At 41.4% G+C, this 17,931-nt stretch overlaps 1 protein-coding gene across 1 annotated transcript in view; it reads right to left on the reverse strand.

The window, feature by feature from the left end:
- The window catches only part of LOC115140274 (NMDA receptor synaptonuclear signaling and neuronal migration factor-like), a 70,754-nt gene that overhangs the window by 14,093 nt on the left and 38,730 nt on the right, over positions 1 to 17,931 (reverse strand). Inside the window, exons 5-13 of the mRNA XM_029678558.2 lie at positions 16,085 to 16,090; positions 13,211 to 13,288; positions 7,191 to 7,243; positions 5,140 to 5,229; positions 3,352 to 3,479; positions 2,224 to 2,307; positions 1,963 to 1,996; positions 1,744 to 1,814; positions 128 to 207 (exon numbers count right to left, since the gene is read on the reverse strand). Of these exons, the coding sequence (XP_029534418.1) occupies positions 128 to 207; positions 1,744 to 1,814; positions 1,963 to 1,996; positions 2,224 to 2,307; positions 3,352 to 3,479; positions 5,140 to 5,229; positions 7,191 to 7,243; positions 13,211 to 13,288; positions 16,085 to 16,090 (624 nt within the window). The remainder of the gene's footprint in view (positions 1 to 127; positions 208 to 1,743; positions 1,815 to 1,962; positions 1,997 to 2,223; positions 2,308 to 3,351; positions 3,480 to 5,139; positions 5,230 to 7,190; positions 7,244 to 13,210; positions 13,289 to 16,084; positions 16,091 to 17,931) is intronic.

The following is a 17,931-nucleotide window of genomic DNA, read 5'->3' on the forward strand; positions in this document are numbered from 1 at the left end:
AAGAAGAGAGGGAGAGATGAAATGATTCTATATGTCTGAAATGTATGACTTTAGTCTGCACTATATGTATCTAAAATACAGTGACAATTATCGAGGTGATATTGTTGTCAGAAGTGAGTTGTCTTACTGGATCATATCCTCCTCCTTCTCCACTTTGGCAAATGTGGCCACTTTGTTCTTGAGCAGGTACAGATGCCCCGGACCTCCCTGGAGAACAGGTTCATCTCAGTTACAGTATGTCCATGTAGAACTAACGGCAGCAGCAATAAGCTGACCTGAACACTGATTTTCAGACAGTAAGACCACATTCTCACAGAGTGTTCTTTAATGGAAAGATTTCCAACATAATCCAGGTAGAGACGTACCCCAGGGCAGCTGTCTAGGCCCCCTACTTTTTTAAGTGTTTACTAATGACCTGCCACTGGCACTGAGTAAAGCCTGTGTGTCTATGTATGCTGATGACTCAACATTATACACCCCAGCTAACACAGAAAGTTAAATCACTGCAACACTTAACATAGAGTAGCAGTCACTTTTAGAATGGGTAGCAAGTAATAATCTTGTCCTAAATATTTCAAAAAATAAAAGCATTGTATTTGGGACAAATCATTCACTAAAACCTAAACCTTAACTAAATCTTGTAATGAATAAGGTGGAAATTGAACAAGTTGAGGAGACTAAACTGCTTGGTGTAACCCTGGATTGTCATGGTCAAAACATATTGATGCAACGGTAGCTAAGATGGAGAGAGGTCTGTCCGTAATAAAGCGCTCCTCTGCTTTTTCTTGACATCGCTATCAACAAAACAAGTCCTACCGGCCCTAGTCTTAACACACCTGGACTACTGCCATAGACATAGGCAAATTACAGTTGGCCCAGAACAGAGCAACATGGCTGGCCCTTAAATGTACATGGCGAGCTAAGGTAAATAACAATCTCTCCTGGCCCAAAGTAGAGGAGAGATTAACTGCATCACGACTTGTCTTTGTGAGAGGTATTGACACGTTGAACAACTAGCACACAGCTAAGACACCCATGCATACCCCACAAGACATGCCACCAGGGGTCTCTTCACAGTCCCCAAGTCCAGAACAGACTCTGGGAAACATACAGTACCACATCAAGTAACTCACACAGATGTAGCCCTTTCCTGCAGTCAAATAACCTAGTGGCTTCATCGGTGGAACGTTATTAATCTTTTTCATAATTTCATAATAATTATTGTACCATGTCAGATATAGAGTTGAACTGTATTACATTTTGAGTTTGCATCCTAATATTACATCACAGAACTGTTTGGTATAGAAACACCGGATTTTCTGCGTTAAAAAAGAATCATGTTGATTAATTATTAATCAAATTCGGTATTAATCAACATGATTATTTTTTAACGCAGAAAATACGGAAATTATTTTTTAAGCACATAACCATGTGTTTGAGATGTACACTTTTGTTTCAATGTAGATTTGTTTAAGACTACCAATAAACACTCTGTATGACCCTGATTTAGCTCACTGCAGTAAAAGGTAAAAAAAAACACAAAACTACACCTTATGGAACAACGCACACTGTGAAGAGACACACACACAGGCATACACACACGCATTGTAATGTTGTAATACTGTTGTATTGTGGTATTATACATGTTGTATTGTAGATATGTAGTGGTCGAGTAGTGGTGGAATAATGTGTTGTATGATATTAAAACCAAGGTTCTCAACCAGCTTCTTTTTCCTCTCTCACCTGACAGAAGATGAGCATGTTCCAGATCTTACAGCCTTTCCTATAGGCCGTCAGCTTCTTCTCTATCTCCTCTGTGATTGGAGGGAACGAAAGAGAAAGAGAAATAAATGTTACTTTCTGCTGTCATATGACGGGAGAGAGGTCACATACGGTACTATGGACAGGATCCTTATTCAGTGCACGCAATTCATCTAAGAAAACATCACACAATCTACTTACCAATGATGTCATCGAATGTGGCATGTTCATGATCCTACAGAAAAATGTCAAATAAGAGGACCCAATAAGACATCTATAAGACAGTTCTAACTACCGGGGTGGTTTACGTTTAGCAGTCAATATTTTCCACATGAACCATTTTCATTATGAAGTGTAGAAGAGACTCTCCAAAATCAATATTACAGTAATCTGAATGTCTAAGGTATTATCATAACATACAGTAGGAGTCGCATAACGGATGAGTAGATGAGAGGGACTCACATAAAGGATGGGGATGACGGACGGATCGTCCCTACGGATGATGTTAGGAACATATTCAGCCTTCGGGACCTTGGAGGATATCAGCTGGAAGAAGACAGACAGAAAGTCTCAACAACTATACAAATGTTAATGAAAAGCTGTCTACAATGGGTACATTATATTAAACTGTAAGAAATATCGTAATAAGAACGGAAGTAGTACAAATACATGTTCAGAAACCTATCTACTTAGTGCTACGATATCAGTTGAAGGCAGTATTGCATAGAGCTAGAGATGTATTTTACTACAGTTTACTCTTTTAATTCATAACTACACACTGTTAATGACAATTAACAACAACACACTTATTAACTATTAACAACACGCTGTTATTAACTATTAATAGCAACACACTGTTAATAACACACTGTTAATAACTATCATTAACACACTGTTAAAAAATATTAATAACAGCACACTTATTTACTATTAATAACACACTGTTCATAACTATTAATAACACTGTTAATAAGTATTAATAACAACACACTGTTAACAACTATTAATAACACACTGTTAATAACTATTATTAACACACTGTTAAAAAATATTAATAACAGCACACTTATTTACTATTAATAACACACTGTTAATAACTATTAATAACACTGTTGATAAGTATTAATAACAACACACTATTAATAACACACTGTCATTAACTATTAGTAACACACTGTTATTAACAGTTAATAACAACACACTGTTAATAACTATGAATAACAACACACTGTTAATAACAGTTAATAACAACACACTGTTAATAACAACACACTGTTAATAACTATGAATAACAACACACTGTTATTAACAGTTAATAACAACACACTGTTAATAACAACACACTGTTAATAACTATGAATAACAACACACTGTTAATAACTATGAATAACAACACACTGTTATTAACTATTAACCACACACCGTTATTAACTATTAACCACACACTGTTATTAACTATTAATAACACAATGTTAATAACTATTAAAAACAATAACTCCTCTCCTTGCACTGCTATTTTTATTTTCTTATTTTTTATTTTGGCTATGAGAGGCTGAATAACTGGTCTCTTAGGTGACCTGAGCATCTCACCATGATTTTGGGTGGGATGAAGTCCTCTCCCTCACAGGCTGCTCTCTCCATCTCTCTCTCCTCCTCCCAGTCTGCATCCTCCTGTGATCCTTCATCTAGAGCCCCTGAGGAGGACTGCAAGTCCCCACCTAACACACACACACACACACACAAACACACACACACACACATAGTGGGGGAGAGATGAAAGGATAGCAAACATACTATTAAAGGAGAGTTTGCAATCAAAAGCGGCGCACCTGGCAGCTGGCTGTTTGTAGATTGAACATAGAACAGGCATTATAGAGACAACTAGAGGAAACAGAACACATTATCCCTTCCCTAGACATCACCAGCAATAAGGGAACAGAACACATTATCCCTTCCCTAGACATCACCAGCAATAAGGGAACAGAACACATTATCCCTTCCCTAGACATCACCAGCAATAAGGGAACAGAACACATTATCCCTTCTCTAGACATCACCAGCAATAAGGGAACTGAACACATTATCCCTTCTCTAGACATCACCAGCAATAAGGGAACAGAACACATTATCCCTTCTCTAGACATCACCAGCAATAAGGGAACTGAACACATTAACCCTTCCCTAGACATCAACATCAATAAAGGAAAGAGCTTGGAACAGACAACCACAGAGCTTGGAACAGACAATCATAGAGCTTGGAACAGACAATCATAGAGCTTGGAACAGACAACCACAGAGCTTGGAACAGACAATCATAGAGCTTGGAACAGACAACCACAGAGCCTGGAACAGACACTCATAGAGCTTGGAACAGACAACCACAGAGCTTGGAACAGACAATCATAGAGCTTGGAACAGACAACCACAGAGCCTGGAACAGACAATCATAGAGCTTGGAACAGACAACCACAGAGCTTAGAACAGACAATCACAGAGCTTGGAACGGACAATCATAGAGCTTGGAACAGAAAACCACAGCATGGAACAGACAATCACAGAGCTTGGAACAGACAATCAAAGAGCTTGGAACAGACAATCACAGAGCTTGGAACAGACAACCACAGAGCTTGGAACAGACAATCACAGAGCTTGGAACAGACAATCAAAGAGCTTGGAACAGACAATCACAGAGCTTGGAACAGACAACCACAGAGCTTGGAACAGACAATCACAGAGCTTGGAACGGACAATCATAGAGCTTGGAACAGACAATCACAGAGCTTGGAACAGACAATCACAGAGCTTGGAACAGACAATCATAGAACTTGGAACAGACAACCACAGAGCTTGGAACAGAAAACCACAGCATGGAACAGACAATCACAGAGCTTGAAACATACAAGCACATATTCAGACAGAACCAGGACATATACATAGGATGACAGAGGCGTACAGTATGGGCGTAAAGAACGGACAGAAACGGTAGAGCGTCACAGTCTGATGTGAAGAGGATGAGGACAAATACAGTCATGGTCAAACTGTCTGTAGAGGAGAGCTTCTTTCAATGATCACAGAGAGGAAACGTGTGTGTGTGTGTGTGTGTGTGTGTGTGTGTGTGTGTGTGTGTGTGTGTGTGTGTGTGTGTGTGTGTGTGTGTGTGTGTGTGTGTGTGTGTGTGTGTGTGTGTGTGTGTGTGTGTGTGTGCACAGGTATGTAGTGTAGATACAATCTTTTTCATGTTTGTGCCTGAAAATAATAGTTACAAAAATAATGTACATGCTTATGCCGAGTATGCTTGAGTGAAGGTGTGTTTGCGTATGTGTCATTGCATGTCAGCTTGCATGAGTGAGTGTGTGTATAGTATTTGTGTGAACTCACTGTCTCTAGAGCCATGGAAAGAGTCAGGCTTCATGGGGATGGGGTCACTCCAGGAGCGGTTGAAACTCTTGGCTCGGCGGTCAGCATATGCTGATGAAGGAGTGGAGGATAATGACAATGAGTGGAGGATGACGAGGGGGATCACACATACACTTTCCCTAAGCAACCCCACACACACACACACACACACACACGCGCGAGCCCTAAACACACATCCATATTCTCCTGAAGTGTACACTCGTTCACTATTTCAAATCTAAAAGCATTGGATTGGTGGAGACTAGAGGGAGTTTTCACCATACTTTCAAATCAGTGAATGAAGGGGAGTAGGGATAATTGGGACATAACCACTCAACACAGACGCCAAAACACACTTCCCAAATGTACAACACATGCCGTTTCATTTAAATCAGCACCCCTGTTTGGATGAAAACAGTTTAGTTGTATTCCTCTTACCGTGTCATCATAACTATATAGTGGCACTGAGTGGGTGAACATCTGGTGTTCCAGCTCACAGCTGGGGCTGGCGTATCCAAACCACCCAGTCACTTAATGCCTGCTAATGAGGTCCATTCCTCTACTAGCTTCTGCTAACAAAATATCCTACTGTAAAACCCCTGCTAATATAATCCATTCCTCTGCCAGCTTCTTCTAACAAGACATCCTACTGTAAAACCCCTGCTAATATAATCCATTCCTCTACCAGCTTCTTCTAACAAGACATCCTACTGTAAAACCCCTGCTAATATAATACATTTTCCCACCAGCTTCTGCTAACAAGACATCCTACTGTAAAACCCCTGCTAATATAATCCATTCCTCTACCAGCTTCTTCTAACAAAACATCCTACTGTAAAACCCCTGCTAATATAATCCATTCCTCTACCAGCTTCTGCAAACAAGACATCCTACTGTAAACCCCTGCTAATATAATCCATTCCTCTACCAGCTTCTTCTAACAAGACATCCTACTGTAAAACCCCTGCTAATATAATCCATTCCTCTACCAGCTTCTTCTAACAAAACATCCTACTGTAAAACCCCTGCTAATATAATCCATTCCTCTACCAGCTTCTTCTAACAAAACATCCTACTGTAAAACCCCTGCTAATATAATCCATTCCTCTACCAGCTTCTGCAAACAAGACATCCTACTGTAAACCCCTGCTAATATAATCCATTCCTCTACCAGCTTCTGCTAACAAGACATCCTACTGTAAACCCCTGCTAATATAATCCATTCCTCTACCAGCTTCTTCTAACAAGACATCATACTGTAAAACCCCTGCTAATATAATCCATTCCTCTACCAGCTTCTTCTAACAAAACATCCTACTGTAAAACCCCTGCTAATATAATCCATTCCTCTACCAGCTTCTTCTAACAAGACATCCTACAGTAAAACCCCTGCTAATATAATACATTTTCCCACCAGCTTCTGGTAACAAGACATCCTACTGTAAAACCCCTGCTAATATAATCCATTCCTCTACCAGCTTCTGCTAACAAGACATCCTACTGTAAACCCCTGCTAATATAATCCATTCCTCTACCAGCTTCTGCTAACAAGACATCCTACTGTAAAACCACAACTTGGAAGCTTTTATGCCATACAGTTAATTATCTTGACTCTTGGACCACTTTGAGGAGAGCGAGAGTTCTGATCTCCTCACATATTTAATTATTTCCCAGACAGGTTTAAATGGTAATGGAAACTAGATTTACTTCCTAAAGTGTTTCCATTCCTCTTTAAATTTAGAGGGCACCGAATCTAGAGGGGAGAATATGTGGAAAGTGGTGGGTGAGGTGGAATCCGATGTGTTTAGGAGACTTCACTACTAAAGCTCCACCACGCCCCCTGCACCAGACCACTTTCAACTAGATAATATGGAGCCAAACTTATTTCTAAATGCATACATGTACCTTTAACCTACCATACTGTCCATTCTATCCAGCACATGTACTGTATAGGCTACATGCATTTAGCACAAGCACACTAATGGAGTCCACATAATAATAAGCTACGACGCCACACTCACTGGGAAACTCACTCTGAGCCTTCATTCTGCGGCTGCCCACCATTCTCAGGTGCTTCCGGAAGTTTCTGTTGTAGAAAATAAAAGAGGAGAGGAACGGGGAGGGAGGGAAGAGACGGAAAAGAGAGAAGGAGGGGAGAGGGTTTCAGTATACAGTGAAAGCCACAGACACAGAGGGTGAAAGGCAGAAGAAGAGGAACAATTTAGTAACTTATCTGGACAGGAAAGTGAAACAGCTTTTCAATCAATGCCTGGCAATGGACTGCAGGATCAAGTGTTTGAAGTTATTCAGTCATATCTGATTCAGTTCAAACTCTCTCATGACCTGATTCAACTGCATCAAAAGAGATTAACTCTTTCACAAAGGTTGGTCGGTCTGACTCATCCATAAGCTCCTCAGAAAAAAAATATCTAAAACATTGTGGAACTGTGAGAAAACTATCCAAGCTTGTGAAACATGTTTCTGTCTGTGATTCTGCCGTCATTCACTGACAAGCTCTTGAAAAAAATAATAAACATGTCAAGTTAGTCATACAGAAAGTGTTCTCAATGTAGGACACTGTGGAGAAGATTTAGTAATGAATAGAGATAACCTTGTTACCTGAGCCTTGTACATTGACTCATCATAACTATGAGAAAAACAAACGTTGTATCTCTTTATTTGAGAGGCAATTAACAAAGGCCCTTTTCCTGAAACACATTCGATGATAAGATGCTCATGTACAACTCATGTATGCTAAACCTCCCCTCTTTCTATCCCTCTCTCTCTGACTTAGACGTTAAAATTAGACTTTGACTTAGAAGTTTAATACTGCCCTCCCTCTTATCCCTCATTACTCCTCTTTTCCACCCACCTCATCCCTTATTCCCTTGTCTCTCGCTCTACAAAGCTGGGTGTCTGGCATCACGCATCCATGGTTACGATTCATGTTGTGGATCAAACAGAGTCATTATGTATGCTTTGTGTGTGTGTGTGCGCACGTGCAAGTTATTGTCTTCAGTTTACCCACAAACACTGCATGCCTTAAAGGATTAAAAGAGGGAAAGACAGGAAGTAGAGAGGGAAAAGGATAAGGGGAAACAGAGGAAAGAAACAGCCCGAAGTGGAACACAGTGGAAGAATTGAAACAAGCCGAAGACAGTGTTTATCATAATACACGAAGGCTTGTCTGACTCATGGTGCTACTGTGCATTCATGCCTCTGTGAGACACTTTTAGCGCCGTTGTCGCATGTCCCTGTTTAAGTGGACGATCTCAAAGTTATGTTACCACGTGTTTTCCAGCATGCATTACTGAACCTCTCTACTGTAGTAGTGGGGTCATTCTTGTATTGCAGTGATAAATGCTGTGCCTTGACTTACAGAGGTGTAGTGACATTGGGTATTTTAGATATCTACACTACATGACCAAAAGTATGTGGACACCCGCTAATTTTACAGGGTGTCCACATACTTTGTATATATAGTGCATTTATTATTTTGAATGCTAGAAAGTCAACAAAGTACGTAATATATTTTGTAGATCAATAAAAACAAAGAAGGCTATTAAAATATTTTTTTTTACTAGTATGTGTATCCCTCAGTTTTATGTCAGTGGTGTGACCATTTTGATATACAAGGACCTTGAGTATTCTTTCCAGTAGCAAACTGTTATTTACTTAATCACACTCTATGTCACAAATTTGAGGATTCCATTGCTAATTTGGTGTGTCTCAGTGGAGGCTGCTGAGGGGAGGACAGCTCAAAATATTGGCTGGAATGGAGTCAATGGAATGGTATCAACCACATGTAAACCACGTGTCTGATATGCTTGATACCATTCCATTGACTAGACATTATTATGAGCCGTCCTCCCCTCAGCAGCCTCCACTGGTGTGTCTAAATCCAAAGTGTCAAAATGAAAGGATTGATGACCTTAGATTTTAGCATTTGAAGCCTCCATTTTAGAAAATGTAACAAAAATGTATCTTTGGTGATACCATCAGTAGCTAGGTTTCCATCCAATTGGCGACAGAGTTCCATGTGAATATTCATAAATCTGCATAAAAACAATATGTGCATTTCCCCACCAGAGAATAGTTTACATCAAATTGACTTGTTGCAGATAAAAGTTTGTGCGTAAATATGTAGTGCACATAAAAATACATTTTGCAGTTATATTCCCCTGTATCGAATAAAAAATACAAGTTAAATGGGTTTCCATCGCATTTTCAATTCTACTGATGGTTTTCTCACAAAAAGGGTTTGCTTTATATAGCGAGTGTTGCCACTCTGGTATTGGCATGTGCGCTCTAGCCAACAGCACACAGATGCAAGTACTGTATATGCATGCTGTTGACTAGAGCACACATATAGCCTCAATGATGAGATTGTTATAGACAAAAGAGCAAGATTATTTTTAGTTGTCAAAAGGCAACCACGCATTGATGATCAAGTCATCAGAATAAGACCCTCAATATTTATTGGAAAGGAGCATCAACCTCATCACCTTGCGCTTTCACCACCCTGATAAATTCATAATTATTTATTTCATCTGTAGCCTAATAAACTGCATGTTTTCTAGACGAGTCGTAGTGGGAGGAGTCGTAGTGGGAGGCACAACATGTCATCCTGTGACTCTAAATTTAGTTCGATATGAGGGATATTATGTCAATATTTGCGCAAAAAAAGCGTTTCCACTGACATTTCTCACATAATTAAATTTACCGACACAAAAAGATCCCACCATGTCTAGAGTATTATGTTTTGTTGACATTTGGAAAGTTCACAGGAACATTTTCTGTTTCCATCAGGCCTGTCATTTTTATCTGAGGTGTACTTTAGGTTACTACTCCTACTGCTGGCACAATGTTATCAAAATGGTACATGTGCATTATTTAAAGTCATTAAGCTATCATATACACTGAACAAAATATAAATAAAGTGTTGGTCCCATGTTTCATGAGCTGAAATAAAAGATCACAGAAATAATCAATTATGCACGAAAAGCTTATTTCTCTCAAATTGTGTGCACAAATTTGTTTATATCCCTGTTAGTGAGCATTTCTCCTTTTCCAAGATAATCCATCCACTGACAGGTGTGGAATATCAAGAAGCTGATTAAAGAGCATGATCATTACACAGGTGCACCATGTGCTGGGGACAATAAAAGGCCACTCTAAAATTTGCAGTTTTGTCACACAACACAATGCCACAGATGTCTCATGTAGTTTTGAGGGAGTGTGCAATTGGCATGCTGAGTGCAGGAATGTCCACCAGAGCTATTGCCAGAGAATTTAATGTTTTTTTGTCTACCATAAGCCGTGTCGTTTTACAGAATTTGGCAGTAGGTCCAAACAGACTCACAACCGCAGACCAAGTGTAACCACGCCAGCCCAGGACCTCCACATCCGGCTTCTTCACCTGCAGTATTGTCTGAGAATAGCCACCCGGACAGCTGATGACATTTTGGGTTTGCACAACCGAAGAATTTCTGCACAAACTGTCAGAAACTGTCTCAGGGAAGCTCATCTGCGTGCTCGTCATCCTCACCAGGGTCTTGAACAGTCTGTAACCAACTTTGGTGGGAAAAAGCTCACCATCGATTGCCATTGGAACACTGGAGAAGTGTGCTCTTCACGGATGAATCCCAGTTTCAACCTTCCCGGGCAGGTGGCAGACAGCGTGTATGGCGTCGTGAGGGAGAGCGGTTTGCTGATGTCAACATTGTGAACAGAGTGGTGGTGGGGTTATGGTATGGGCAGGCATAAGCTACGGAAAAGGAACACAATTGCACTTTATCAATGGAAATTTGATGAGATCTTGAGGCCCATTGTCATGCCATTCATCTGCCGCCATCACCTCATATTTTAGCATGATAATGCACGGTCCCATGTCGCAAGGATCGCTACACAATTCCTGGAAGCTGAAAATGTTCCAGTTCTTCCATGGCCTGCATACTTTCCATACTCCAATTCCCGCTAATATCCAGCAACTTCACACAGACATTGAAGAGGAGTGGAACAACATTCCACAGGCCACAATCAACAGCCTGATCAACTGCGATTTAGATGGTCACACCAGATACTAACTTGTTTTCTTATCTGTGACCAACAGATGCATATCTGTATAGTCATGTAAATCCATAGATTAAGGCCTAGTGAATTTATTTCAATTGACTGATTTCCTTATTTGAACTGTAACTCAGTAAAATCTTAGACATTTTTTGCATGTTGCGTTTATATTTTTTGTTCACTATAAATTGATTTAGAATGAGAGATGTACCCAAATAAAAATAGAGAAAAATAAAGTTCATTTTTTCCAAAATGTCATGCCCAAATGCCACCGTAATTGAAGAATGACCCAGCGTGAATATCCTAATTAGCTAACCATGTTGGAAAAAGCATACCTCATGCTGTGCATTCTGTGTCCAATTTAGAATGGTTATTCATTTCCCAAACTATTTCACTGAGACTGTTGCGCAACAGCTTGCATTAACAAGCCAAAGGTAATTTGTGTTTTCTAGACAGCTGGGTTTCAAATGAAATATTGTCAAGGTCTCTTACACAAATCAACTGGATGCCTGTGATGGCACGATGTTCTGCCTGGAATGACTCCCGAATGACTCAGAGAGAGAGAGAGAGAGAGAGAGAGAGAGAGAGAGAGAGAGAGAGAGAGAGAGAGAGAGTTCTCTGTGAGCTATAAAGAACAGATAATGTGTGTTGGTGCTGGCTGATATTATCCTTTAGACCTAGATTAATGAGGAAGGTTCCGGTGTGCATGCGTGTGTGTGTGTTACTCTTCTTCGTCCTATCGCCACCCATCCATATGTTTTCCTTTCATCTAAATATAATACATCTTACCAAATCAATACAATCAAGACCCCATCCCATACACATGAGAACCCTGGGGCACTGAATACACTGACAATATACTGTACCCTTCATGCTGTAAAGACAGAGCTACACTGTGACACATTGATGCCTACAGTCACAGCCAAACAACACTATCCAGGAGAAAAGTGAGCTACACTCCAGTCTGGATGAACACAGTCACACGTCAGTGTGCACTGCAGCAGCTCAATGTTTAAGACGGTCACACCAACACCTGCACCATGAAAAATGGCAAACGTTGATTCATCTCCTATTGTTGCACAGCCAACGGGACTGCGGACTGAAAAGTAGAACAATTTAGCAAATGGCTACATTTGACCAAAGACTTATGGGTCCTGATCAAAAGTAGCACACTACATAGTGAATGTGGTGCCATTTGAGACAGCTGTACCGCTGTAGATGGGACCAGGAGCTGGTTTGGAGTTAGCGAGACTGACACTGTGCTACAATAGCCTTCCTCCTTTTTCACCAGCCCATCCATGTCCAGACAGCAATCACAGCAAACCAGACACTCACGCACAACAAATTACTATTGACTTCTGGAGTCAATTGTCTGGCACTTTTTGGTGACAGGCAAAGGTTTCCCTGACTTTTCAAAACCTACATCAGGAAATGATCTCCAATAATATTTTGTTCAGGGTAGACTTTAACATGGCCGCCTGTCAGCATGCTCCTTTGGAACGCTTCGAAAATGTGTAATTTGAGGCTATTGTGAAAATTCCATAATCTGAAAAAGTTCAAAGTTATATGATTTTATGATTTTCATGTCTCTGAGCTCACATGCCCGACATTGTACTGTTGAGAATGCAATCAGAACTCCATTTCACGTTTTACATTTGATCGAGCTATTTCAGTCAGGAGTTTTCACAAAGTGTTGCATCATAAAGATCCTTAGAACAGTGAGAGGCTATTGAGACAAGGTTGGTCATTAGAGTTGGTCTGACGGGCTGTGTGTGTGTGTGTGTGTGTGTGTGTGTGTGTGTGTGTGTGTGTGTGTGTGTGTGTGTGTGTGTGTGTGTGTGTGTGTGTGTGTGTGTGTGTCTGTCTCTGTTTACGTAGGTCTGTGTCTCAGTGCAGGGGTTGTTGGGGCATGGGGGGGGGGGGTGGGACAACACTACAGCACTACATACAGGTGCAGGACAGTCAGGTCAGACATGGACCATACCTCTCAGTCTCGGTTACTGGAGCGGTTGCCTCTTGTTCCCTTTTCCTCCTCTTTCTCTCAGCAATGCCCCGGAATGCCCTGCTGGGATGTCACAGTGTTAACGGGGTCAGAGGTGAGGGGCTGGGGGTGTGAGTGCAGGGTTATAGAGCTTTAGTGAGACGGGATCCACGTCACAGAGGGTTAGCCAGTACAATGTTGCAACAAGTCAGCGGCTAGTGGGTTAGAGCCAGCAGAACAGGTAAGTGTTGTACACCACACACAAACATGGTGCACACTGCAGACTGACACACACTGCAGACTGACACACACTGCAGACTGACACACACTGCAGACTGACACACACTGCAAACTGACACACACTGCAAACTGACACACACTGTAGACTGACACACACTGCAAACTGACACACACTGCAAACTGACACACTGCAGACTGACACACACTGCAGACTGACACACTGCAAACTGACACACTGCAAACTTACACACACTGCAGACTGACACACACTGCAAACTGATACACACTGAAAACTGACACACACTGCAGACTGACACACACTGCAGACTGACACACACTGCAGACTGACACACTGCAAACGGACACACTGCAAACTGACACACACTGCAGACTGACACACACTGCAGACTGACGCACACAGCAGACTGACACACACTGCAGACTGACACACACTGAAAACATATACACACTGCAAACTGACACACACTGCAGACTGACACACACTGCAAACTGACACACACTGCAAACTGACACACATTGCAGACTGACACACACTGCAGACTGACACACACTGCAAACTGATACACACTGAAAACTGACACACACTGCAGACTGACACACACTGCAGACTGACACACACTGCAGACTGACACACTGCAAACGGACACACTGCAAACTGACACACTGCAAACTGACACACACTGCAGACTGACACACACTGCAGACTGACGCACACAGCAGACTGACACACACTGCAGACTGACACACACTGAAAACATATACACACTGCAAACTGACACACACTGCAGACTGACACACACTGCAAACTGACACACACTGCAAACTGACACACATTGCAGACTGACACACACTGCAGACTGACACACACTGCAAACTGACACACACTGCAAACTGACACACACTGTAGACTGACACACACTGCAAACTGACACACTGCAGACTGACACACGCTGCAAACTGACACACACTGCACACTGAAACACTGCAGACTGACACACACTGCAGACAGACACACTGCAAACTGACACACACTGCAGACTGACACACACTGCAGACTGACACACACAGCAGACTGACACACACTGCAAACATATACACACTGCAAACTGACACACACTGCAAACTGACACACACTGCAAACATACACACACTGCAAACTGACACACACTGCAAACTGACACACACTGCAAACATACACACACTGCAAACTGACACACACTGCAAACTGACACACTGTAAATTGACACACACTTCAAACTGACACACACTGCCATCTGACACACACTGCAAACTGACACACACAAGGATACTATCAAGCCACCAATCAGACACCAAGAGGAGCAGAACTTAGACAGAAACAGGGCCACAAAGGTCAAGTACACAGGAAACTATCCATTGCACCAATTGTGTGTGTGCATGTGAGTGTTTGAGTGATTGAGTGATTGAGAGTGTGGGTGTTTCCCTCTGAAATGGATATATGCTGTGACAGGGTGCCAAAAGAAGTAACCATCATGCCTGACAGCATTTATCAGAGTCCTATCCATGTCCTATGCACTAGGCTCAAACATTATCAGTCAGACAGATGATGTGCGTGTGTATAAACTAGACTGTTGTATGCTGTGGTATAAAATAATAATCACTATTAAGACGACACAATAGATTTCTTTACAACCAGGTCTAAACTAGATCTATGAATACTGAACAACTCCCATGTATAATCTATTCACTCTCTGTGCATCCCAAATGACACTCTATTCCATTTGTATTGCACTACCTTTGACCAGGGTAGTGCACTATAAAGGAAATAGGGTGCCATTTGGGATGAAGCCTTTTCTTCTATCTACACAGGGACCACTAAAATGATTAGTGGTATAATTACTTAATCTTGGAACTACCTACAATGTGGATTTTTCATTACACCTACTGTATGTATAATACAATATTACGTAACTTTAGTACATTACTGTAGGCAATTCTCTGTTCCTTCTGAAAGGTCGTCCTTTTGTTGCACTGAATGAACTCAGATAGAAGAGAATGATGTGTGTGTGTGCGTGTATACAGTATATATATATATATATATATATATATATATATATATATATATATATATATATATAGAGGTATGACCCTGGCTGTGTCTGGTACAGAGGAACAGAACACTATGCTACCATCTCATCTGACTCACTGTTCTATATAACTCTGTCTGTCATATATTCTGCCTTGTTGGATCGATATATTAATACAATATAATACTAGCTATACTGTAAGACAAACCAGTTCAATTGAAAATCTTTATTAATGGACGATAAAGATGTTTTTTAAAGCCATCTAGTGATAAATCAATCTATGCTTATTTACAATTTAGACCCATTATGTTGAATATGTTTATTCATTGGAGATTTTGATACTCAGTAATGTTTTATTCATTGGAGATTTGGATTCTCAGTAATGTTTTTCCATAACTTCAAACACTCAGCCAGGCAAGGGGGTTAATAGGGGTTAATGAGGACACTGGAGACAGTAGGTAGTAGCACAGGAAGAGATAGATAGCCAAGAGTCAAAAGGAGAGTCAATTGTCTGAGGCGCACAGGGAAGGAGAAAGAAAATGTTACTCACGATATTCTGTAGACGCAGGAGTTGATGCAGGCAGGAGTTGGTGCAGGCAGAAGTTGGTGCAGGCAGGAGTTGGTGCAGGCAGGAGTTGGTGCAGGCAGGAGTTGATGCAGGCAGGAGTTGGTGCAGGCAGGAGTTGGTGCAGGCAGGAGTTGGTGCAGGCAGGAGTTGGTGCAGGCAGGAGTTGGTGCAGGCAGGAGTTGGTGCAGGCAGGAGTTGATGCAGGCAGGAGTTGGTGCAGGCAGGAGTTGGTGCAGGCAGGAGTTGGTGCAGGCAGGAGTTGGTGCAGGCCGTGTGGAGAGGGAAGGGAAGAGAGGACAAAAAAGTTAGACACTTCAGTAATAAATATTGAACTTGACAGACAGATATACTGTACACTTGGGAGGGTTAGCTGTTAATCATATGATATTCCAGTCAAGGACACTGCACGCATCCCAAATGGCACCCTATTCCCTACATTGTACACTACTTTTTACCGGTCAACAAAGTACACTATATGTGGAATATAACACAGGGCCTGTGACACCAGATGTGGATCCAAGAGGAGTGAGTACTAAGTAAGAGGAGAGGTGACGCAGAGGAACGGAGTGACAGAGACATATGGAGAGATAAGGAAACAAAGACATTGACAGATGTGCTCAAAGAGGGAGCGAGAGAGCGTGGGATCCTGAGAGATGTCCGGAGAGGAGAGGATAGATGAGTGGAGCGAGGGAGCAGAGAGAGAGAGAGAGCGTGGGATCCTGAGAGACGTCCGGAGAGGAGAAGATAGATGAGTGGAGCGAGGAAGCAGGGAGAACAACAGAGGCGCGCTGGGAGGGCAGAATGTGTGTGTGGGCCATAATTACTATTTCAACCAGACATGTGATAATTAAGCAGTCAGCGGTGAAAGTGTGTGTGTGTGTGTGTGTGTGTGTGTGTGTGTGTGTGTGTGCGTGGAGAATGGGGTTGCAAAGCTACCTGAACTTACCAAAGTTACTCGAATCTTTAGTACTAATTAACATGTAATCTATTTTAACTTTAGTCATGTATACTTGAATAACTTAACTTAAAAAATATATTTTTATATATAGTACATTTGTTTTATATCTGTGTCATATTGTCCATGCGTTTCTAGTGGATAGACCATACGGTTCAAGAGAAAATAGCTGATTTAATGAAAAAAGTATGTAATCAAAAATGGCATTATATACAATTAACTCTGCGACTGTTCCAACTATTTACTTTTTTCACAACTGCCACCAGTTTGGTGCCAAAACATTTTCAAGAAAAACATATTGACATAGTAAAATAAATAAGTGTTAAAAAATATATAAAGGATATTTAATGCTGAAACCCTCTTACCCTCATATGGGGCAGCAGGTAGCCTAGTGGTTAGAGTGTTGGACTTGTAACCGAAAGGTTCCAAGATCGAAACCCAGAGCTGACAAGGTGAAAATCTTATGTTCTACCCCTGGACTAGGCCGTCAATTAGAATTTCTTCTTAACTGACTTGCCTAGTTAAATAAAATATTGAACACCAATTGTATTCACTATGTTGACGGTCAATATTTAGGATAATGTTTTCCAGCTTTGTCATCTAATGTATTACATAAAATGTGTCCCCCTCTAAAACCACTGGCCTCCAACTGTCCCCTTTAAAACCACTGACCTCCAACTGTCCCCTTTAAAACCACTGGCCTCCAACTGTGTCCTATAAAACCACTGGCCTCCAACTGTCCCCTTTAAAACCACTGGCCTCCAACTGTGTTCTATAAAACCACTGGCCTCCAACTGTGTCCTATAAAACCACTGGCCTCCAAAATGTGTCCTATTAAACCATTGGCCTCCAACTGCGTTCTAAAACCACTGGC

This window comes from Oncorhynchus nerka, linkage group LG13, assembly GCF_034236695.1.
Source record: "Oncorhynchus nerka isolate Pitt River linkage group LG13, Oner_Uvic_2.0, whole genome shotgun sequence".
Classification (NCBI taxonomy): Eukaryota; Metazoa; Chordata; class Actinopteri; order Salmoniformes; family Salmonidae; genus Oncorhynchus; species Oncorhynchus nerka.